General features: G+C 29.3%; 3 protein-coding genes and 1 non-coding gene across 6 annotated transcripts; all 4 read left to right on the top strand.

Moving 5' to 3' along the window:
• Positions 1–770: 770 nt before the first annotated feature.
• Positions 771–4,286, top strand: LOC114186648 (F-actin-capping protein subunit alpha). Its single transcript, XM_028074615.1, has 10 exons — positions 771–1,008; positions 1,104–1,219; positions 1,385–1,474; positions 1,930–1,994; positions 2,501–2,662; positions 2,797–2,875; positions 2,962–3,039; positions 3,282–3,356; positions 3,446–3,481; positions 3,866–4,286. Exons 1-10 carry the CDS (start codon positions 900–902, stop codon positions 3,971–3,973), a joined length of 918 nt encoding a protein of 305 aa, XP_027930416.1. The 5' UTR covers positions 771–899; the 3' UTR covers positions 3,974–4,286.
• Positions 4,287–6,406: 2,120 nt separating this feature from the next.
• On the top strand, positions 6,407–11,205 carry LOC114187458. Of its 2 annotated transcripts, XM_028075719.1 has the most exons (6): positions 6,407–6,530; positions 9,986–10,107; positions 10,220–10,358; positions 10,438–10,548; positions 10,627–10,720; positions 10,902–11,205. In XM_028075719.1, the coding sequence occupies exons 2-6, from the start codon at positions 10,043–10,045 to the stop codon at positions 11,066–11,068; spliced, it is 576 nt and encodes a 191-aa protein (XP_027931520.1). In that variant the 5' UTR covers positions 6,407–6,530; positions 9,986–10,042; the 3' UTR covers positions 11,069–11,205. The 2 variants fall into 2 exon arrangements, with proteins under 2 accessions (XP_027931520.1, XP_027931521.1); XM_028075720.1 differs by lacking the exon at positions 6,407–6,530 and having other exon boundaries at positions 10,197–10,358.
• Positions 8,893–9,078, top strand: LOC114189330. The gene has a single exon (XR_003605634.1). It is a non-coding gene; the product is annotated as a small nucleolar RNA snoR127 (small nucleolar RNA).
• Positions 11,206–13,744: 2,539 nt separating the features above from the next.
• LOC114187075 (heparan-alpha-glucosaminide N-acetyltransferase) lies at positions 13,745–19,144 on the top strand. 2 transcript variants are annotated; one of them, XM_028075199.1, is made up of 13 exons: positions 13,747–14,045; positions 14,507–14,644; positions 14,756–14,837; positions 15,108–15,184; positions 16,359–16,474; positions 16,551–16,668; positions 17,406–17,522; positions 17,612–17,703; positions 18,071–18,137; positions 18,223–18,304; positions 18,396–18,487; positions 18,625–18,768; positions 18,879–19,144. In XM_028075199.1, exons 1-13 carry the CDS (start codon positions 13,923–13,925, stop codon positions 19,023–19,025), a joined length of 1,395 nt encoding a protein of 464 aa, XP_027931000.1. In that variant the 5' UTR covers positions 13,747–13,922; the 3' UTR covers positions 19,026–19,144. The 2 variants fall into 2 exon arrangements, with proteins under 2 accessions (XP_027931001.1, XP_027931000.1); XM_028075200.1 differs by lacking the exon at positions 18,879–19,144 and having other exon boundaries at positions 13,745–14,045; positions 18,396–18,532.
• Positions 19,145–24,912: the final 5,768 nt, after the last annotated feature.

The following is a 24,912-nucleotide window of genomic DNA, read 5'->3' as shown; positions in this document are numbered from 1 at the left end:
TATATGCATCGCACTTTCGTTAAATAAGTTTTGTAAATATTTTCAGCGGCTAGTATATAATGCTTTCACTTCTCACCTCAACATGGAAGTAATTAATCTAACTCAAATAGTCATATATGTACACATAAGATCGCAGATATTTTAAATTTGATCTTAATAATCTATTTTAATTGAATGATTGAAATTTATTCCTATATTTACTGACTGAATGCAAACTTTTTGTTAGATAGCTCAGTTCTATGAAAGAAAGCTTACTTCTTTAAAGCAAGAACATAACGTGCAGTTTTTATGTTGGCTTATGATAGAAGTTTTATCATTTAGAGACGAAAATATTTAGAATTTTGAAGAAGTTGCTAGTATTTGTGTAAAAATAGTATATCTAGTGTATTTTGTTTTCAATTGATGCATTTAATAATGAAAGTTTTAAAAACAGTTGCCATTACCGACATTATTTAAAACCTATTCCTTCAAAAATCACAATAACCGGTTTGTCTAGTAGTTAATGGTAGTACTGCGAATTGGGGAACAGGAATATGGTTAGGTGCTTTGAGCTTTTTTAGCAAGGTAATGTAATGTATGATGTTGAGAGAGCGTGATTGTGGAGCAAAATGATTTGAGCCGAAACCGGGAGCTATGGCCTATGCGATGAACTTTACAGATCACACACTAGCTCCACACATTACACAACGATGTATTAAGTATGATTATTAGACGAGGTTGGGCCCATTATGTTTTGAATTGTGGAGCCCACCACCCTGATTGGCGAAGAACCCTTCTCTTCTCTTCTCTCCTATATCATTCAGAAAAAGACGAGACCACGACACAATGAGATCTTCATTTCATTTCGCATTTCATTTTAAATAAAAAAAAAAATCGCGTTTTCTCCTCTGAACCCAGACATGGCCGAAGAAGAAGAAGATTCGGAGCTCAGCGATAAGCACAAAGTCGAAATCGCCAAATGGTTCCTCCTCAACTCTCCTCCTGGGGAAATCAAATACGTTGCCAAAGGTTCTTCTTCTTCTTCTTCTTCTTCCTTTTTTCCCTTTCTTTTTCTATCTATCTATTGTTCCACAATTCGATTAATTCACGAATCCTTTCTGCAGATGTCAAATCCATTCTGAACAACGACGATTTGTACAATGAGGCCGCTTCCGAGGCTTTTCCCTTTTACAACAAATCCCACTTGATTTCCATTCAAATGGCCAATCGTAGCGGAGACGTAACTCTCTCTCTCCCTCTCTCTCTCTCTCTCTCTCATTCACTCACTCACTCTCACTTAACAACTTATTTTCCTAGGGTTTCCTCGTTAATTTTTGTTTACTTTTTAGTTCGTTTAGTGGATTTTATTTTCGAATTTCTTGTGGGACTTCTCACGTTCTTGCAGGTACTGGTTACTTCGTTTGGTGAACTTGATGGTGATGCATTTCTTGAACCTAGAACTGCTCAAGTAGCAATTGTTGACCATGTTAAACAAGTAAGTACCAAGTACCATAATTTCTTACATACTATTTCAGGAGCTATTTTTGAGTTTTAATATCCGTGCTTCGCTTAACTTTTGGTTTCTTTTTTAAGGAAAGGAATGTGAAGACTGCACATTTGTTATGCTCACTAGTTTTAATTTCTTTAGTTCAGCTTTAGTGGTAATGAAAGTGGTACAAGTTAATGTTTAGATTTACTTTAGTCTGGATCTTCATGCATTGATCTCAACTTTAGTATATCAATGTATAAAGTGAAGCATTATAAGGTTCAACTCTATGCTTTTTAAACTTGCTTCCTGGAACATGCGTTTTAGCTTTGAAAGTGGGAGTAAGCAAATCATGAAAAATTTTGCTACTTTAACTATCTGTGACTTTTGCGATAAGTAGGTTAAAGTGCAGTAGTTCTAAGCTGTGTGCTTGCTGTCTTATGATAGTATGCTTAATGTCACAGGTTTGTACAGATGTGAGACCTGCCACAGACGAAGAACTTGCAACTCCATATGTCGAAGAATTTCGGTAATTCTCTGATTTTCTTCGTGGTTGAAGTATTTAATGTTTGATAATCTAATGTTCCTTTACCAGAGCGAGCTTCAAAATCTATTCAGAGGCAGAACATACTGATTCATGTTAAATTTCATTGAATTTTTTCTCCTTTCAAATAAATTAATCTCTGTTGCTTCAATGCATATTATTCCTCGACTTTTACCTGCCCAAACTTGTTTACAGTAGATTGCTCTGGAAATATCTTCTTCGAATATGCTAATTCGTAATCCACTTAGATTTGTGGTTTCCTTGGAGCTGTTTTATTGGGAAGGTGTACTGTATTTTAGTTGGCAAGTAGATTCAATACTGATTTTGGTTAATATCCGGCTATTTATTCTTTTAAATAAAAAAAATTATATTGCTGATGTTTGAGGACGTGAAATAGTGATTCAACCCTTTAATAGAGTAAATTGAATACCACATTTTTATATCTTTGTTGTTGTACATTGTTTGCATTTAACGGTATTTGTTTTCTGCAGATGCAATCTGGACATTGAATTACTTAAATATGTTGAAGAAGCCTATCCAAAAGGTGTCTGCTCTGTTTACTGCATAAATGGGAAAGATGTAGAGGCTCCAGGTTCTAATTTTGAGCTTGCTGTGGTGATTTCTGCTGCTAGGCACAGCCCCCAGAATTTCTGGTTCGTGAAATAAGTTGACTGAAATTCCAACTATTTTTTTTATTGATACTTTGTTCCATACTAGTTCCAAATAAGAACATTGATACATTAATAATGTCAATATACTTTGTTTTTTCTTTGGCTTTTGTTCATAGCAACGGGAGTTGGTCTTCAGTATGGAATATTGAGTTCAAATATGATCAACAAGCAGTGGAAGTAAAGGGTAAAATGCAGGTAATATTGTATAGATATTTATGCATTAATTTTGAATGGTATGGTGCAAGGCTCTTAAGACTTGATTATTTTTAACCCATTTTCAGGTGGGTGCCCATTATTTTGAGGAAGGAAATGTGCAGTTAGATGCGAAGCACGAATGCAAAGATACAATTCTTTTTCAGGTTACCAAAAATCAGCATTAGACATTTTATTTTTATTAGGTGTGGATGCACTGCCCAAGTCTTTCCATAGTTATTTTCCGATAAATGTACTTGTATTCTACAAGCCAAAGAATATTTTAGTAAATGTATGCATAAAATGATGAGGTTGAGACAGAAACTGATTGTTAGAAAGGAAACATTTATCTAATTATGTTTCTGTTAAAGCTTATCTATTAATATTTTATTATTTGATTTTATTTTAGACCCCCGAAGAATGTGCAGTTGCCATAACAACCATTATTCGTCATCATGAAGCAGAGTACTTTGCTTCTCTTGAGGTTCTGATTTTGTTTGTTGTCGCTAGGGTCTTTCATTCTTTCTATCTTAATAATGTGCACATGGTTTTCTAATGACCATAACTTGACAGGCATCATATCTAAACCTTTCTGATTCGACGTTCAAGGTAACCCCTGTTATGTCATACTGCATATTTTTAATCTAAGCTTCAGATGTGGCATTTCTGTGAAGTCTGTGGTGATTTTTGATTCTCATTAAACCAATATCATGTACCTAATATTTCTCATTAAGTTGCTTTTTTTGCATTAAGTTTGCATTTCTCAATAATCCGTGTCATGACCGAGACCGAACACCTTTAAGTTCCTTTTTCTTTTATCCTTCTTCTGACCGAATTAAGTATTTTATGTAATTGATATTATATAATTTATATGATTAATCCGAACTACCTGGGTGTATGAGTGAAAGAGGTAATAAAAAGGACAAGCTATATGTGATACCTTTCTTACGCATATCTATTGAATTTGAAGGCTATTCATTATATTATTTGCAGGATCTTCGGCGAAAGCTTCCTGTGACCCGCACCTTATTTCCATGGAATAATACTTTGCAATTTAGCTTGACGAGAGACATATCAAAAGAACTTGGCATTGGAAAGTAAATACACACAGTCACACAGAACTAATAGAAGTTTGTGTTTTTACTTGAACTCGGTGGGACAAGTTCTTCATATATTCACTGCACCTCGTATCATCAAGTCAATCATTCTTTAGATTGACGTTCTTTATATTCACTCATTTGCTTCATGAAGCTTCATCCTTTGTCTGAGTGAGTATCTTCCGCTGATGTACTGTAGTTCATTGTAATTCTTTTTTGACATTATTTGTATAGCAGAAGAGTTTGTCTTGTTTCTGTCCATCATACCTAAGAACATTCTGATTGCAGTTCAAAATATTGCAAGTTGGTTTACTACTCGCTATGGTTGTTATTTAATTTTATTATTTTTTGTTGTTATAAAGAGAAGGTGAATGCATGTGTTTTCAGTAGGAGTTGATAAAATTAGTTAGATGAGACTAAATAAAATATAAAACAGTGATCTAATCGAAACTGAACCCGTTTAGGCCATGCCAATATTTTAACTGTCATCTACATTTATCATTATTTTAAGTGTATTTTAAAGTTTTTATTATAATTTATAAAATTAATTGTTTTAAAGTTGGATATAACTTTTTAAACATCGAATTTTTAACCAAGAATAGAGACTTGTTTAATACAGAATTGTTTTAAGTAAATCAAATATTTGTAAAATTCATTTAAGGTAAAGTTTAATTGGATTAGATGTATTTTATCTTAGTTATTGTTTGGTTAGACTATTAAGTTCCTCGTCAAAAATTCAACATAGTGTGTCGTATTGCAGAAATTTGAATTTGTAATAAAGATAAGTTATAATAGGTATGAATGAGAATATAAAAACAGAAAAAAACAAATATTTATGAATTGTTTTGACTGGCAGTTCTATTTATTATGCTTTCTAATGCCAATCTCAATCTAAACATTCACTATTCTTTTAATTATGTTAATGAACAACAATTTTCTAAATCAGAATATGCTAAAGTATTATAAAATATATTATTACATTTAGAAATTATTATACATTGATGCAATTTAAATCGATTTTATTTCCTACTTAGTTTGAAATGCTAATATGTTATATCATGATATGATATGGTTATATATATTGTACATATTTTAAAATTTATGTTAAATTTATGTTAATATTAATATATTTCAGGTTCTTGAAATAGTACTTATGATTCGATGATTAAGCAATGTACAGTTAGAAATTATTTTCTTTTTACCTTTTTAATTATAGTTTGAAATATTTTAATTCGATTAAACTTTATAAAGATTCATTTATACTAAAATAATTTTGTGCTATGGTGACATCATGTTTATCTGATATCACATGTATCTGATACACTTATTTTAAAAATAATAAGATATAATATATGTATATAAAAAGTGTGTGAAAATTTAAAAACTATGATAAATATATAATTATTATCGTTTCAATCTAAGTTAAAATTATATGTATGAAATATTGTGAAAATAAAAAAGTTTAAGTTATTGTTATTATAAAATATCATTACAATAAATATTCGTTTAAGTCCGTATCTCGTTTAAATTTGTATTGAAAAAAATAAAATTTTTGAATCAATAATGCTGTGACTTTATTTTTACAAAAACTCACGTATAGTCATTTGACTTTATATTTTGTATATATAGAAAGAAAAAAAAAAGGTATGTGAATAAAATAAAATAACAAATTTCTTTTATAACATATCTTTTATATTTATGATATATCTTATATATCTCATACTTTTAGAATAATTCCACATTTTCAATACTCATAATATCTCATATTGTAATGATATGATTCTTAATATTCCATAACGTAATATAATTTTTAAAATTTTATAAGCCTGTGTTCCAATTAAGTCTGCATCAAACTCTCAACTCAAAATACGGAAAACAAATGTTTACTATATTTTATAAATTAGATAATTCTTTAATAAATATTTGTACAGTATTCTAAAATATTGAACATGATAATTATCCAGCACAATGACAGAGATACGTAATTTTAATTGAAGTATGGGTTCATATATATATATATATATATATATATATATATATATATATATATATATATATATATAAATGGCTTAAATATACATTTCGTTCTCATTTTTGTCAAAATTATTCAATTTGGTTCCTATTTTCGTTGTGTGGTCAATTTGGTCCTCACTTTTGTAAAATTGTATTCAATCGAGTCCTTTTACCAAATTGACAAAATAACGAAAATAAGAACCAAATTGAATAATTTTGATGAAAATAGGGACCAAATGTATATTTAAGCCTATATAAATTTAGATAATGGTGGTAAGGAAACATTTTTTTAGTATATTTTTAAATGTTTAAAAGGTGACTACTCTATTAATAATAATTTTTAAATTACTTTATGAGTATATACATCAAAGTGCTATAATTATTTTTAAAAACCATTTCTATATTAATTTCATCAATTTGAAGTTTCATTAGAAAATTGTAAATTTTGAATTTCTCTCTCCTAAGTACACTTCTTCAAGCCCTTCAAAGCTTCACTCGCTCCATCCCTGGAAGCTTCGGTAGCTTTGTCTTTGGGTAGTTAGTTTCAGGTTTGTCTTCTTATCTTTTTCATGTCTTTAATATACGACTTGTTAACTCAATTAATGTAGGGTTTGATGATTCAATTTGTTTTTCCTTGATTTGTGTTTTGATTTTATTTCTTTTTAATTTCACTGATTTGCATTTTATCTCTATAATCTAGAATTTGTTTGTTCGATTTTTACCAAATTATCTTGGATTTGCATTTATTTTTGTTTGATTTCAACTGATGTCAAAAATGTAAAATATAAATGTTTTTCATCATATTTTTCCCATATTTTCCCTACTGGTAGACATTATCGCGAACATTAATCAGACTCCTTGTTTGAAATGCATATCTGTGCTGCATAACCACCTTTCAACTTTCGTTATGAGCTGATATCTCCTTTACTTGAGTTATTCAAACCTCGTGGACTGTGGAATTATAAGCAATTTCAAAATTAGACTAAATAGTTAGTAATGATGTAGATGAAGTAGAGATGATGGCATGTGTGCAATTTTAGAAGGAAAAAATTAGGGCAGCATGCAAGGGAAGATTTAATCTGACTGCACGGTACATGTATATAGCTATATACGAGATGATTGACGATGTTAGCTTGTTAGGTCTCCTCCCTACTAAGGGATATGTATAGATGAGGGAGACTAGCATGTATGTAAGTATGTATATTGAGCAATAAGACAAGGTTGCAGGGTTGACGATTTGAACCTTTGTTCATGTGTGTCCTTCGATTTGTTGTGTTGATAACTAGTAATGGTGGCAGCACCACTGGATAAATTTTTTGATAAAAAGAAGCCAAATGTGTGTAATCCAGCCGCTACTGTATGTTGAAAACAGCCAAGTGAGTCGGCCTCAAATAGGTGTTCTTAGTTAAAATGGTTAGAGAAATTGTTACAGGTCTTGTTAGTTAGCAGAGGTAAGATATTAATAGAAGAAGCAGATGTTAGTAAATTTTAAATTGGTCAATTAGTTTTGGGTGAGAGAATCATATTGAATAAATTTAGTACATTTTGTCACTTGCAAAATTGGCAATTGGCAATAGTGAATTTGAACATTGACAACCAGAACTTGAGATTTTCTTCAGTTAGCTTAACAATCTTGGGTCACTATCCCTCCATTCTTTCATTGTATTTCCTTTCTTTACCAGCTAAGCTAGTCAGTTTTTTTCTGTCAATCATAAAACAGAAGACCAAAAAACTAATGGTAAACATAAAATACCCTTTAGAATTTGATGTTGTGTTGTCATGCTATGCAATGGGTTGATTAGCTCTATTGCATGGATTCAATTGATAATATTCCGTCCATTCTAAACTCTAACAAAGGTTTTTTCTTTTCTGAAAATAATTTCTCGTTGACAAAATTCCAATCAGGTCACTGTCTTTAATAAAAATGATAAAGATATGTCTAATTAATTGGATCATAATTATCATTATTCTAATTGATAAAACAAAAAATAAGGAAAGTTTCTAATTAATATAATCATAAATTATCCTAATAAAGAAATAATACCAAGGATCCGAAATCATGAATTCTGATTTGCAAGTTTTGTCAAGATAGGGAAATACAGAGAAACAATATAAGTTAAAAACAGTTCAAGATTTAAATAAAAATATGGTAATCCTAGTTAATGGTCCAAATGAAATTCCTATCAAAGTTTGATGTGAAAAAATATTTCATGTAAGGCACCAAGGATTTTCGTTGTTTACCTGCATTACCAGATATAGATGTTGCATCCCAATTGTTTATTATATAATTGCTCCCTTAGTATTTGTTGTTAGTAGGATATTAAGTTTTTTTGTAGAAGCTATCAGAAGATTCTAGGGTCATAACCCACAGGTTCCAGAATCAGAACCTGGACTTGCTATCAACATGAAAAGGATTAATCTAAATAAGAGAAGATTTTATTCAATTGGTTGATTTGAAAGAATACATCAACCTCTATATACAGAGAATTCTAACTCTAAAGTATTGATTACAAGGAGATATCTAGAATCTTGTGAGAGCTTCTAACTCACATTTAATATCCTACTAACAACAATAGTTTTTCTAATGATTCACATACGGCTTTTCATCAGTGTAGTAAAAAACGTGCTTCTTGGCATCTGATTCAAGCTACTTTTTGGGTTTTGCTTCTGATGTTGGAATCTGTTCCGACAAAGTAGCATGTATCTTACATTTAAACTTGGAAAAGCTCATAGATTTAATTTTTTATTGTTTTCTTTTGATCCAGCTTGCATTTCATAGACATATTTGCTTTTGAAAACGTTAAAATCGGAATGGATGGTGAATGACAATTCATTTCATATCTTTAACCATATGTGATCAGTTGGTATATAGTAGTAATTAATGAAATCTATTGGCTTTTCTCTCTGGCTCTGGAATGATGTGAATTAGCCAAATCATACATTCATGTGCTCCATGTGGGAACAAACATTGTTTCCAAAGCTTGCTCTCACTGTAAAACTAAGCGTGCAATCAAGCTTTGGTTGATGTTGATAGACCTCATGTTGTAGTGCATTTCCCTGATGATATACCAGGAGATTGGTTGTTTCCTGACCAGAACTGCAACAGTTTAGTTTCTCCAGAGTAGGGAAAGACAGTGGCCAAGTTTAATATATAAGTTTATTCTAGTCCTGCGTCATTGTCTTTTATTGCGTAGCATCGTTGTTTTCCATGATTCAACCAATGGAGAAAAAGTAAGGCAGGTGCATATGCTTGTGAGTCCTTTGATAACACCCTGAGTTTTGAAGAGGGAACTTTGTTTCGGGAAAGAGTATGCCTGAACCTGTAGGCTAATTAGATTGGATTGGACTTTGTCTAGTAACAGCTTATTTTTTACATTTTAAATATGCAACTGATCTGGTGTCACTTTTGAAGGAGTTAGAGTTGTGCTTATGTTTGGTAGACAAAATAGACATGAAGAAGGGACAATGACGTGATAATCATGTTGGCGGATCTTTTCTTTAAAATTAGAGATGCAAGGGTCCATTCTGAAAACTATTTTCATTTTAGGAATTGTTAGTGATCCAACTGTGAAGATGGAACGAGAGTTAGGGGCGAAGAAGGGGAATAATGAGAGGGAGATAAAGCGGAAAAAATGGCATGATTTTGAAAATTGCCTCTAGTGATGCTGCATGGTGCCAATGAAGAAAGGGATTTTTTATAGGGAGGGATTGTGCACCTTGTATGAATCTTCGGGCTCTTAATTGTGGAGCATGGTCCACCTTAGAATCCATCTAAAACTAAATACATTTGTGAAACGCAATAACAATATGAATATTTGACGTTTTAATACTTTCTCCCCTAGCTTTTTCATTAAAGTCAGCTTCAATTGTATGTTCTTTTATCCTTTGAAATGCCCCTTTTTATCTGATGATAGGTGGTGCGGTTTATAAAGAGTCTGTTGCAATATTAAATTCTACCAAGTTTGAATGGTTCAATGTGTACTAAAATACTAATCCTCTGCAGGCTTGAGTTGAAGATCTAGGTGTTTCGTTATCAATCCCTTGCATTTGCATGTGAAATATGCTTATTCTGCTTGGCATTCTTCTCATCATCGTGAATGGCCCAACTCCCTGCTTTGGGAATAAGTGAGTGTATAAAAGTCCTTATTTATAATTCACCTTAATTGTTTGGTCTCCTCATATCAGAATTCTTCTTGTTATTAACTTAGTTATAGTGCTCAACTGTTTTCTGTGATAGCGTTGAGGACAAAATTTTGAAAGTTGGAGAAGAGCTGTGGAAAGAAACTATGCCATTACAAGGTGGCTCTTGCTTTTATCAATTACAGGGCCTGAAACCTCAAACGTGGTATGAAGTGAAGATATCATATCCAGCTTCTGTATGTATATTATGTCTTCCTTTAGTTCTTTGCAGAGGATCTTTCCTCTGGAAACTGACACTAAATAAAAAAACACCAGATACCTGCTAGCTTTTCCATACAACTGAAGAGAAACAGGTCGGATGTGATGCTGAACAATAACAGGAGATTGCTCAACACTGAAAAGCTAATTTTTAAGAACAACAATCAGGTCCAATATTAGTATCAAGCCTTATACTCAAAAGTTTCTGAAAAGTTTATATATGCTTATGTTATTGACGTTATTCAGGAGGAATTCCAGCTAGTATTAGTAACTGTTGAGCCAGAAGGGTTTCCTGCAAAACAGCATGTGCCGGAGAGGCAATTTATTATCTACAATATAGGTAACTTTTTTGCATAGTATGTTAATAATTGATCTTATTGTGACTTCCTATGCTTCATTACAAGTTTTTATCCTAAGTTTATCTGATATTTTTTAGATTATTGCAACAGAATCCACTCCAGTATTACGACCATTTTCATTATTTGCTAATATTCTGTATTTTCTTCTATTGATGGGGGCAGTATGTGATGAACTATTATTTGGCTTACCCCACGAAGCATGGTGGGTAGTGGCACTGGCTGTACTTGGTCTTGGAATTGCATTCATCGTGCCTTCTTTTCTTCCATTGTATTTGCTACCAAAGAACCAAGTCCCAGGGACAAACGATCATGTCTCCAAAACTTCTTGATCTGCATACGGTGTGTTGTTTGCTTTGACAGTAGAATTTTGAAAGCCACCTTTGGCTGCAAATTTTCCATGTTTTCTAAATCATGATTTATCAACCATTGTTTTTTATGTGTCTAAATGCAAGAGAACTTTGGAATTTGTTGCCTCCACTACATTTATACTGTTCTCTTAGAAACCTGCTATAATTGATGTTTGGCTTTGCTAAACAGATAGGCGCATAAAATAAGTTTCAATTTACTTATCAACTATTTAAAACAAACATAATCACAACAAAATGATTTTGTACGGAAATTAACAGTAGTCGGGCTAGAACCCTTCTTAGCTATATGGTATCTGAAATTCTGAATGCAATTTTCGGCTGCTTAGTGAAGGTAACAATGTACTTATAGAGACATTATCAAATGGGTTGTCCTTATGTACTTATAAATATAATACAGTAAATTATGACCTGGAAATGTAAGACATTATCAGGCTAGTATGTGACTATAACAATGTAATTAAGGAAAAAGAGTATTCTAGTTTGGTTACGATACATTCATTCTTCAAATTGGATTAAGTATCTATGTTAAAAATGTATCTCTGTTCGATATTTTAGAATACCTTAATACTCCTTATTAATAAAGTATTAATCTATAAAGAAATAATATTTTTAAAGAAATAATATTTTTATGGTGACAGTAATTTATAATTTTTTATATTAATAATTTTAATATATATAATTTAATTTGGATTTGTACAATAAATATAATGTTTTTATAATGTTTTTAATAATTATTGTACATTTTCAAAATATATATATATATATATATATATATATTATTTATCGTATTTTATTATTTTTTAAATGAATATATTGGTTTATCAAATACCTGACATCACATAATATAATATATATATATATATATATATATATATATATATATATATATATATATATATAACAAAACGGATAAATGTGATCCGTTTTAATCCATTATTATCAAAAATGAGGTGGACTTGACTAAATTATAAATGGGATTTGAATTTGTGACCAGAATTTAGCACTAATATTTTTTTTAATTATGATTATATATGAAGATTAAAAACATATTAGTCATGTGTATTTTTTAAATTTTTAATGGATTAACTAATATTTTTAAGTGGAAAAATTAAAATATTTATTATATTTATATGTGAAATTATTTTATTATAATCATAATTGAAACTTAAACTTATAAATGTTAATCATTTAAGTTATATATTTATTAACATTTTATAAATGATATAATATAAAAAGTTAACCTCTTAAATTCTTTTTTTTTTTAACTTTTAATTTGAAAAAAAACGGATGAATATGATCATTCATTCTATCCTTCTTTTGACATGTTAATTTATTAAACTAAGTGAATCGGTTTAAACTCAACATGTATAAAAATTTTAACTTGATTCTTCGAATTTTGGAGAGTTCATTCATGTGTTATTACCTGTTTTATCACCGTTAACTTTAATATCATGTTAAATTTGATATGTGAATATAAAATGAAAAATTAATCAAATAATGAGGGCGAAAGTTAATTTTTTTTATCCTTTTTTATTCACCATTGGTGACATTATAAGGTAATTTTGGATTTAGTTTTTTAATTTAATTATTTACGGCAGTGGGTATTTTTCAATTTTCAATTAAGATCACATTGCATATACATTATAAGCAAAACATCCATCATCTCCCTTATTTCTCATATTTTCACATTCCTTTCATTCATTTTATTGATGCATCTTACCTTTCTTCTCTATCATTTGCATTACAAGTTCACTATTCAAAATTTAAACAGTCATAAAATTAAACATAAATTACTAAGCATGCTTTCAAGTATCATACAAGCATAAAAAGAGGCTTAACAACTACTATAGAATGTAATCACTTATAAATTACATAATTATTGTGGACATTATGCCAGTAATACATAGGGTGTAATCTTTTTTTCTTTTAGCTTTTGTCTGATAACTTGTTTTAATTATTCGATGAAAATTTTAATTAAAGTTATGTCTTAAAAAATTCAGAATTTATCAGAAAACTAATTCAAACATTTTAACATAAGATATTATATATTTTGATTTTGCTATTATTACAATATTTTTTGCATAAATATTTGTTTTCAGTCGTTCCTATTTCATGTAATTAGTAAAGAAAAATAAATAAAATTAATTATCTATGCAACAATTAAATGTAAAAAGTGTAATATTTTTTACATGTAGGTAGAAAATACAAAATTATAATCATTATATGTCTGATCTACCTGAATGTGGAATTTGAATTTTATGTTGAATTTTTGTGTGCTGTTTTAAACACACTGATGGACATTTTGATATTTTAAATTATGTTAAAAAGAAATTTAATATATCAATATTATTATATATATTTAATACTCACAGGGAAAAGAAAAAACACAGAAGAGAATCCAGATTCCTAGATGTGTCTCACTTGAAGTAACCTTTGCACAGCCTATCACTATGAGCACGTGGATAAGATTCCCGTGGCACATGTTTGTATTTCACACGTGTGGACAAGAAGGTTGGCCATTAAGCCTCAGATAGATGTATTCCAAATAATAATAATATATAATAAAGTTACACTTTGAATCAATCTTTTTGTCTTTTCTTTCAAATGATATGATTCATATCCTCATTTGTTGATTAATAACAATAATTTGAAAATCATGAAGATATGCACAGAGTAGCTAAATTGTTTTCTTAATCAACTATGTTATAGTAATTATTCTGCACTAGAATCAGAAATTAGCACAGTAAAGAAAGAGACTTGAGAGTAGCATAATCCAATTCAAGTTGGAGTTTGAGTAAAAGAATTCACAAACAGCATGGCCGAAATCAAAGGCGAACACAGCCTCAATGTTTCCGAAGCGCTTCCTCTTTCAGACACAAAGCTGCCTAAATCAAAGCGTGTCGCGTCGCTAGACATCTTTCGCGGCCTCACTGTTGCGGTGCTTCTCTCTTCTTTCTTAATTTTGCAGTTCAACTGTGTTTTTAGAACATTATAGAGATTGCTAAGGTTATGAACTGTTATAAATGAAAGCCTATGAAAATTGCTATAAAAATAGGAATAATATGAAGAATGCTTTGGGATTAGAGTCTATTATAGAGAACTGGTATTGGTCACTTGTTCAATTACTTACTTGGTTACTTATTGTGTTTCTTTTTCATTTATATTGTTAGTATATTGAATGGTATATAAGAAAAACAAAACCGATAAAAGTGAAAAAGTCGAATGGCATATAAGAAAAACAAGACCATAAACATTAAAGATTGAAGTTTCAGGTTTGAAGTAGTATATATGAGTTGTTTTTCCTTCGTTCAGTGTTATCATGTATCATTTTGCTTATTTTTTTAGACGTGTATATCGTTATGATTTCGCTTTAACATGTTCTGAATCTATGTGATGTAGTTAATGATCTTGGTTGATGATGCCGGAGGGCAATGGCCTATGATTGGCCATGCGCCGTGGAATGGCTGCAACCTTGCTGATTTTGTGATGCCTTTCTTTTTGTTCATTGTGGGGATGGCCATTCCTCTGGCTCTCAAGGTTAGCTCCGAATGAGAAAATAGGTGTCTATGAATGCTTCAAGCGTTAGTTTCTATGTTTCTTCTTTTTGATTCAAACCAGCCCTTTGTTGATGCTTCCATTTATCTACAGAGAATACCAAATAGAGTTGTAGCTGTAAAAAAGGTTGTGGTTAGAACACTCAAACTCCTCTTCTGGGGATTGCTCTTGCAAGGTTAGTTTTTCTCATGCATTTCCTTTTACCCTCCTTTTTCAAATCAGCATAACTAAATAGTTCCACTGTTCAGGAGGGGGTGAGAAAAGGAATCGGGAACTTCTTATTTGATGTTACATACACTTCGCTGAAATATGCTCGATCTTTTGAAAGTTATTCTTCTATAATGTGCAATACTAATTGAATCTAGATTTCATTTTAGCAAATCTAATTCTGGTAACATCTAAGCCATGCCTTGTTTTTGTATGATGGATGACCTCAATGATGAAGGTGGTTTCTCTCATGCTCCGGATAATCTAACATATGGTGTTGACATGAAACACATAAGGTGGTGTGGCATTCTTCAGGTGATTTTGAGATAAGGAAAATAATTCTTTGACAACTAAATTTTGACGACTTTATCTTACAATCTGAGATGGTATCTGTTCTTAAGGGACCAAGTTGTACTCCACATCTGGTGTTGGGTTGTCAGTTGGGTATCTTCTTACTCCGATGAAGCTCCGATGTCAGTACAGGGGTGCCTGCAAAAGACACTCTGATGCTTAAGTTAGCACTGATGATGTCAGAGATTTAGAAAATATTTTAATGCGTATACTCCTTTTTACCTGTGGGTCCTACCTGGAGTGGGCCTTTGGGCCCAAATACCTCTTTTGGTTGTTTCTGGATCTAGTGGCGATGGGTGAAATTACTAAGAAGTTCCTCGAGAATCACTGGCAAGCGGTTGTGGGTCACGAATGCTGGATACCGCATACTCTGAAGGGTGTTCATAGTATGCAGTACCCAGTAAGCGATCATGTGGATCTGAATGGCTGGGTACTTCTTGGTCGCTTAGTCGTTTGGGTGACTATGGCTGGTTATGGGCTACTTGTTCTATACTCTGAGGGCTCTTTGGCACAAAGTAGGCGGCCTAAGGGTGTTGTTAGTGGTTGCATACTATGTAATAAGGGAATCCTCAGTACAGAGTATGCGGCCTAGGGGGTTGCTAGCGGCTGCATACTATACTGAGGGAATACTTAGTACGGAGTACGCGGTCCAAGGGTTTGCTAGTGGCTACATACTATACTGAGGGGATACTCAATACGGAGTATGCGGCCCAAGGGTTTGCTAGTGGCTGCATACTATACTGAGGGGATACTCAGTACAGAGTATACGACACAGGGAGTTGCTAGTTGGCCGTGTATTATATGTGTGCCTTATAGTTGAGAATAGGTGGCCTGGGCAGGTTGCTCACTTGGCCGCATACCGTATACTATGCGCATTTGCCCTTGGTTCGTGGTATGGTTGGGGTAGTTGGGACAGGATCTTCTAAGTAACTTCTCATTTTTCCATTTTTTCATTTTTCTATATTCCAAAATTACTTAGAAGATGTCACTCCAGATTGTAAGAGAAAGTTGTCAAACTTTAGTTGTAAAAACATCATTGTCCCTTTGATACTGTTTTCCAGCACATTTTCATTAGAGTATATTTTAGCTGATAAGTCTAAGTACAAAAAGAATAACACTTGTGTTTGAACCATTCTAGAGAATTGCTCTGGCATATTTGGTTGTGGCACTAGTGGAGATATTTTCAAGAAGTGCAGAAGATAGAGATCCAGAACCCACCCAACTCTCAATATTCAAGTTGTACTATTGGCATTGGTTAGTGTGTGAAAGTATGGTTCTGGTTAATTGATAATATTATATGCTTTTGAACATTTATTTGTTAAAATTTCAGGCTAGTGGGGGCTTGCATACTTGCTGTTTACTTGGCTTTACTATATGGAATGTATGTTCCGGACTGGCAATTCACTGTCCATAACCCAGACAGCATATACAATGGGACAACTTTTACTGTAAGCTTCCCGTTGGTTGTCTCTCATACTCTCAAACACTATTGATACTCTCTCTGTACACAAAAACACATGAAGTGGGAATATCAATAAAGTAGTATTTGGTTTTAAATCCTGGTGATGATCTCACTTGAGCTCATGTTAAACACCAGTGTGGACTGTATTATGGTTTTTGCATTAAATGAGTTTTTTTGTTTCATTCTTGCTAGTTTTTAACATATTTACAGTTTTCTTTCTGTAAAAATAAGTATTAGACACCGACACACACAACAATTATTGGTAAAATGTGTAAAATGTCCAATTTGAAACACATTTTTTAGTCTCGAACATAATTTTGACATGGTTCCAACATAATATTAATAACTACGGATACAGTGGTTTTCTGAAAAACTTATGAACTTGTAAATTTGTTACATAAGTTTTTATTATGATTATAGAAATAAGGAACAAATCTGATATGATGACTACTTTTCACTTTTTGAATATTAGATATATATATTAGATTATTTTTTTATTAGCTGATAATTTGTTTGGATTATTATATTTGACTAATCTTATTTATAGATGATTTTGAGTATTTAAATACATAATGATCTAATATATTGATTTGTGTCCTTATGTCCTACATTTCGGAGATTAAAAGTGTCGAAGTGTCCATATCTGTGTTAGTATATGTGCTACTTACTGTATTTCTAAATTTTTCTCTGCTCTGGCTAATTTGTTTTCTCTGTCAATCTTAGGTGACCTGTGGTGTCAGGGGAAAACTCGATCCCCCTTGTAATGTTGTGGGATATATTGACAGAGAGGTGCTTGGAATCAACCACATGTATAAGCGTCCAGCGTGGAGAAGATCTGAAGTGTGTTGCTATCTTCTACTCTAAAATTGAAAGACTTGCTCTATGTCTGTAGGAATTTTCAGACACTAATTGCCTTTTGAGTGCTGCAGGCTTGCACAGAGAAATCCCCATATGAAGGACCTTTTAAAAGAAGTGCACCTTCATGGTGTTATGCTCCTTTTGAGCCAGAAGGACTTTTAAGGTCTGTTTGTGATCTCCAAACCCTCTTAGTGTGTATCTTTGTTTAGCTGAACTCACAAACATCCTATAAACAGACTTCAATCAGTTCTTGACAACGTTAGCTTTGTTTTATTTGAAATAGATGCTGTCATTATATGTGATTAAATAATTGAAAATGACACTCATATTAGTAAGAAAGAGTTGAGAACTTCCATATTCACTCTTCCTTTGTTCAACTTCAGCAGCTTGGTTAGCGCAAGCCACTTGATTTTTTCTCAAAATTTTGAAAATCTCAGTGACCCTTTTGAGGACTGTGTAAGATAATGAATTCACCTTTGTATGTGTAACTTGTTCTGCGGATCCTAATAGCAAAGTAGGTGTAACTGCAGCTCAATATCTGCTATTCTCTCCACAATCATTGGATTGCATTTTGGACATGTACTCGTACACTTACAGGTGAAGCCTTTTCACTCGAAGTAAAAAGTGCTTGAAAATTACAATCCTTTAACACATGCTTACTCCTTCAATTTTGTGACTTTAGGATCACTCTTCTAGGTTGAAGCACTGGATTCTCGTTGGCTTAACACTCCTTGGTTCAGGACTTATTCTTCACTTCACTCATGGTGTGAATTCTTAACTCAGTGTTGACTAAAACTTACCATGGAACTATTAGTTGCTTACTTTGATTTCACCCCTGCCTTCCATTTGTTGCAGCCATTCCTTTGAATAAACAGTTGTACACACTAAGCTATGTTTGTGTGACATCTGGAGCAGCAGCATTAGTTTTTTCAGCCTTCTACATTGTGGTATTTTATTCGTAATACTAGAAATTGTGCCTTTCTTCTATTAAGGTCTTCTTCTAGTTTCTTTTTCAGTTCAGGTTTACCCCTTTGATTAATGTCACACATTTCTCATATGGACGGATTTAGCATTATCCTTGCAGGTTGATATTTGGGGTTTGACATTGTTGTTCTTGCCTTTGAAATGGATTGGTATGAATGCCATGCTTGTTTATGTCATGGCAGCTGAAGGAATCTTCGCAGGATTCATCAATGGGTGGTACTATGATGACCCTCATAATACACTGGTAAATTCACATCCTCATAATGTCTTTTAGTTAAACCTCCATTTATTTGATAATTTCTGTAATTTTCTTTCGTATATTCGAATTTGATGAGGTTGTAACTTTTTCGACAGACTTATTGGATACAAAAGCATGTCTTCATTAATGTTTGGCATTCGAAGAGAGTAGGAATCCTGTTGTATGTTATCTTTGCGGAGATCCTATTCTGGGCCTTTGTTGCAGGCATTTTGCACCGATTGGGTATATATTGGAAGCTTTGAATTTCTTTTTTGTTTTTCTCAAAATCTGTTGCTATTATTATTATTATTTTACTGGGTGTCTGCGTAATTGTTGTATATTGTATTTGATGAATGACTGAAGAGCCATTTCAACTTGGAAACTTGTGTGTTGTTATCATTGATACAATAATTTGACTAAAAATTGTATATGACAAACTATTGAGATAAAACTCAAGTGCAGTTACTCATCTTATAATCTCCCAATCAAAATTATACTCTAATTTCATTGATGTCATTGCTTGAACTTTTAAGTTGTTTGGATTAGGTAAGGCAATTTCCTTTACAATTAGAATTGTGGTGATTTAACTCTATTTTTTTTTTAACGGAATCATCAATTTGTCCCATGATTAATTTGTTGTTTGATACGGACAAAATAGAAAATTGTAACCATAAATCAAATTAGTTGGTGTGATGTGACACTGTTAGAAAGACAAGGTTGGTATCTGCGTGGCATCCAACTAGGCACACCCACATGTGGCCCATGGAACCAAACTAGCTTAAAATTGGAGTAACCACTTAGACGCAATTGACACCTCCCTCTTTTTCTTTGATTTGTCCATTTAAAAATCATTCTTCACCTGTCTTCTTAATTTGCATGTTTTCTATAAGATGAGCTAAGTGAAGAAATTTTCTAAAATATAATAATTGTGTCTAAACATACCACATAGATCCAAAATACATAACACAACTATATATTAATATATGTTAATATTTAATGAACTTATAATCTAATTCATCATAGAGAAGAACGTGGGAGTTTGGCATTGAAAATATGTAATATTTTAAATGTGAATGATCTTATTATCAGAAATAGTGCAAGTGAGTTAAAAAGTTTCACATTGAATAGAATAGACAAAGTTAAACACTACGTAAGAATAAAGACTCATAACACTATTGTATTAAGGTTTAGGATAAAAATAGTATCAAATACCTTATGGTTGATTTTTTTTTTCTTGTATGAAAATATATCAGATAAATCGTTATCCAAAATCTTACTAATCAATATCTCTTCTTTTAAAAATGTATAAAATATAAAAATATATTTTTTTATCAAAAAATACTCGTGATATACGTATAATTTGTAATTTTTTAATAAAACATCTTGAAATACTAAGTTTTAAAATAAATTATTTATATTTTGTTCAATTTTCTCACAAAATTTTAAAAAAATTAACTTTTAAAAATGTTATTTATGTTTCGTTCAAATTTCTTATTTATTATTAGTATAAGAGTCAAATTTATATTTAAATTTCATAAGTTTTTAAAAGTTAATTAAATATGTTTTATATCTGAATAATTTAGATGATTTTAATTAAAGTTAACACGTGTCAGTTTCAACCTTACCTTGGGTGTCTTTGTCCAAAATAACATTTAGAATAACTTCAAACTTACATTGGCGGAGTGATAATTATTTGACCATTTATTATACATTAGTTACATTTTAGATATTAATAAATATAGATTGTTATAGAGATATTTTAGAGAAGGAGAACGACAAAAATAAATAAATAAATCAATAAATATATATATATATATATATATATATATGAAAAGTTTATAATTTTATTCACAGAAGAAGATTATATAAAAGAATTTATAATTTTCACAATTCTTATAATTTTGTCCACACACAATCGATAGAGAAATACCATTTTAAACGAAAACAAATATACATCACAATAAACAAGAGTGTTATGTTTCAATTTTTGTATATGTCTAAACCATTGTTAATTTTAGTTATTACTCTTAAAAAATACTTTAAAGTTATCAAAATAAATGTGTATAAATATAATTTTTATGCTCTATTTTCAAAATTATATGTTATATAATACACGGTTGCATATCTAATATATAATACTAATATATCTACTCAATAATAACAAGCAAATTTCAAATTTCAAATTAATATATTATAAAAAATACATATTTAACCATTGTAATATTATTATTGGTTTTAATAATAATAATAATAATAATATTATTATTATTATTATTATTACTATTATTATTATTATTATTATTATTATTATTATTATTATTATTATTATTATTATTATTATATATTGCTTCAACATTATTTTTGTTGGACATGTATACATGTCCAAAAGTGTGTGATATTTATGAATAAAGTTTTATAATTTACGAACAATATTACGATGACAATAATTTATAATTTATTATGTTGACACTTCTAATATGTATGATTTTAATTAGGATTCACCTAATATCAATCATATACTTATCACGTTTTAAATATTATTGTACACTTTTTGATATGAATATATAATGTATCATATCTTATTATTTTCAAAATAAATATATAATATCTTATTATTTTTAAAATAAATATATCGTATCTTATTATTTTCGGAATAAACGTATTGGTGTACCATATATGTGTTGTATTTGATACACGTATTGTATTCGTGCATCATAGATTATTAATATTATTATTATTAGTATAATTTACTAATTATATTGTTAATGTATTTTTTATAATTCATTATTTAGCATCTATGATGCACAGATACGATACGTGTATCGGATACGACACGTATTCGATACGTCAATACATTTATTTTTTTAAATAATAGGATACGATACGTGATAGATACGTGATATATGAATAATGAAAAATGTACAATAATCCTGACAAACATAATAAATATATGATTGTTAATGTGTGGATCCAAATTTTCTAATTGGAGACCAATTATTTTGGTAGTCAAAACCTTGTAGCTAATGTTAGTGACCAATTTAAAAATCAATTCATCATTGAAATTATTTTAATTATCAATTTAGAGAACGATTATAATTTTTTGAAACTATTTTAGTTGTCAATTTGGTCACTATATAGTGACTAATTATTTTTTATCACTGAAATTGATCACTATTCAAAAAATTTTATTGTAATGTACTACTACTTTATAAATTAGATACTTCATATTGATAAGTATAGTTAAAGTATCCTAAAGTATCGGACATGATATGTGTCGGATACGGATACGGATACGTGATCGAAGTTGAATTATCGGTGGCATAAATATTAAATATTGAAATTATAACTTTTAAGTTTCATTAATTTCTTATAAAAAAAAATATGCTCCTCATTAATTCTTTTTTTCATATTACCAAAATCTATATTTAAGTATTATCTTCATAAATATTAATGATTATAATAATTACCTAACTTAGAAAAAAAAACTGACATGTGCGGGTTTAATATTAGTTAGTAGAGAAAGACAACTTTAAACTAAAACACATATACCTCATAAAACACAAAACTTTTATATTTCAACTTTTGTATGTGTTTAAACCATTGTTAATTTTAATTATTATTCTTAAAAAAATATTTTAAAGTTAGAAAATAAATGTATATAAATATAATTTTTATGTTCTCTGTTAAAAATTTTAATACATCTTTTTACATATTGTACGAAAAAAAAGTACATAATAGTAAGCAGAATACTTTTTTCTACACATGATTAAATTAGAATATTAAAAAAAGTAAAGCATATAATCATATTAATTTACCTTTTATTTTATTTTTATAATAATAAAAAATAATAATATTATAATTATCAAAGTAAGTGTAAATAAATTTCACAATTTAAGATGATTTTTATTTATTTTATAATTAATTTTTTTCTTATTATAAAGAATTACTTTAATTTAAGAAAATATTTAAGCTTACAACCATGGCCAAATATAAAAGATTAAATTTAAAAATATGTATTGAAAGAATAAAATCAGCAAGTTAATTATTTTATTTTATATAAAAGTAGTTAAAATATATTTTTTTTAAAAATTTTATTTATAGTAGTTATTTAACTTTTAAAAAATTAATTATTGAAAAGGTAAAATTGGATAAAAAATTTAATAACAAAAAAAAGAGTTATTATTATTATAAAAAATAAATATAAATATTTTTTATAATATTATTAGTAATAGTTTTTATTTATTTTTATTATAAAATATTATTTTAGTTTGAATAATGATTAAATTTAGAAAACTTACAAATCAGAAAGAAAAAAAAGTTAAATTTTAAAAGAATCAACTTAAAGACAAAATTGTAAAATAAAAATTATAAAGTATACCAAAATAGAAGTAAAATATTTAATGCACATTAATATAAATTATTAATGTACCTGATGCATATAATGAATACAAAAATGGATTTGGCTACAAATATTAATTACAAATATTAATGTATCATTAATACAATGAGTATAATATGTTCACAAATGTATAAAAGCACCTTAATTTTTGTCTAGGATTACACGGTTTTCTCAATAAAACTAAGTTTTTAGAACAACAGTTAATAAAGCATAATTTGAAAATCTATCTAAATATATGTATAATATATGTATGAAGAAAAAAAAAATAATGATACTAAAATTCTTATTTCTTTTTTAGTCTCATCTTTTTTTGTTTAGTGTGAATTATTTATTAATATACCATTATCTTTTCTTTTGAAAGAATCAATAATTTATACTAAGTCACTTCAAAAAATAAAAGATGAAGGTCAAAAAATAAGAGTCGGAATATAATTATTTTTTTTAAAAAAAAATAAGACTATTGATTTTGGTTAAAACATATTATTATATATAATATACGCAAATATAAATTATTTTTAGTGTTGCAATAAATAGTTGAAACACTATAACAAGTATATATATTAATATTACGCAAAAAAATGATAATATTAAATACATCATAATTTAGATTTAAAATTTGTTATGCGATTTATATGAATATAAATAAATTGAAATTATATATATTTACAAAAAGTTCAATTATTTTGATTTTTTATATTTAATATAATAAATATGGTATTCAATGTTATTAAAAGTCTATTTTATGTAAGATTAAATATGTATTTAGTCATCTAAACGCGTAAAATTTTGATATATTTTAGTTTTTAAACTTTAATTTTGAATCTATATAGTCTTTTTAATCTCTAGTGCTGACATTTGAGTTGTGTATATTGTTTGAATTTAACATGTTCTGACAATGTTAACTGAAAAACACGTTTTGATACATTAAAAAAAGTTTAATGTAGTTAAATTAAAAATTTATATTTATTCATTTTTGGAGTTTATAAAACCAACATGTATTAAAATTTTATGGATAATTCCATTTTCGGGTTGAAAAAATTTAAGGTAGTTAAATTAAAAAAATTATATTTATTCATTTAAAGTTTGTAGAACCAAAATATATTAAAGTTTTATGGATAGTTCCAATTTTGTGTTGATTAAAATCATATTTAACCTTTTTATTTGTAATATATTATATTTAATATTATAATATAATATATTTTTAAATTTAATAAATAAAATTGATATAGGAAAAAAATCAAACATACTACCTTTAAACATCATTTAAAACTAATATTTTTAGTTTTACATCATATATATATATATATAATTATTTTTTGGCAACGAAAGAAAATCACTCAAGTAAACATTGTTCATTTTTAATTAAATATTTTCCGTGATTAAATTCTTGAATTCTTATGAAAAATGTTAAAAGATAGAGAATACTCATACTTTCTTCGTCTTTACAATAATCCACCTACTGAAACCTATACATATCGAGGAAAAAGTGTAGTATTAATTTAATTTATTAATTCTATAAATGCAGGAAAAAGTGTAGTATTAATTAAATTAATTTTTTCTATAAATGCAGGAATTATTATAATTGTAGCATATATAATACAATAAATAGAAATTAGAATTGGTGATTAAGCTGGTGAGCAAAAGTAACGTATAGAGAAAGAAAGGGAGGACGGGTTCAACCATAATTAAATGCAATAGAAAGTAAAAAAGAAATGAATCAAAGTTGTTTTGTTTGGACAACAGTTTTAGAA

This window comes from Vigna unguiculata, chromosome 6 (genome assembly GCF_004118075.2).
Source record: "Vigna unguiculata cultivar IT97K-499-35 chromosome 6, ASM411807v1, whole genome shotgun sequence".
NCBI lineage: Eukaryota > Viridiplantae > Streptophyta > Magnoliopsida > Fabales > Fabaceae > Vigna > Vigna unguiculata.
The sequence above is the reverse complement of the archived record's forward strand: the minus strand, read 5'-3'. Positions and strand labels throughout refer to the sequence as shown.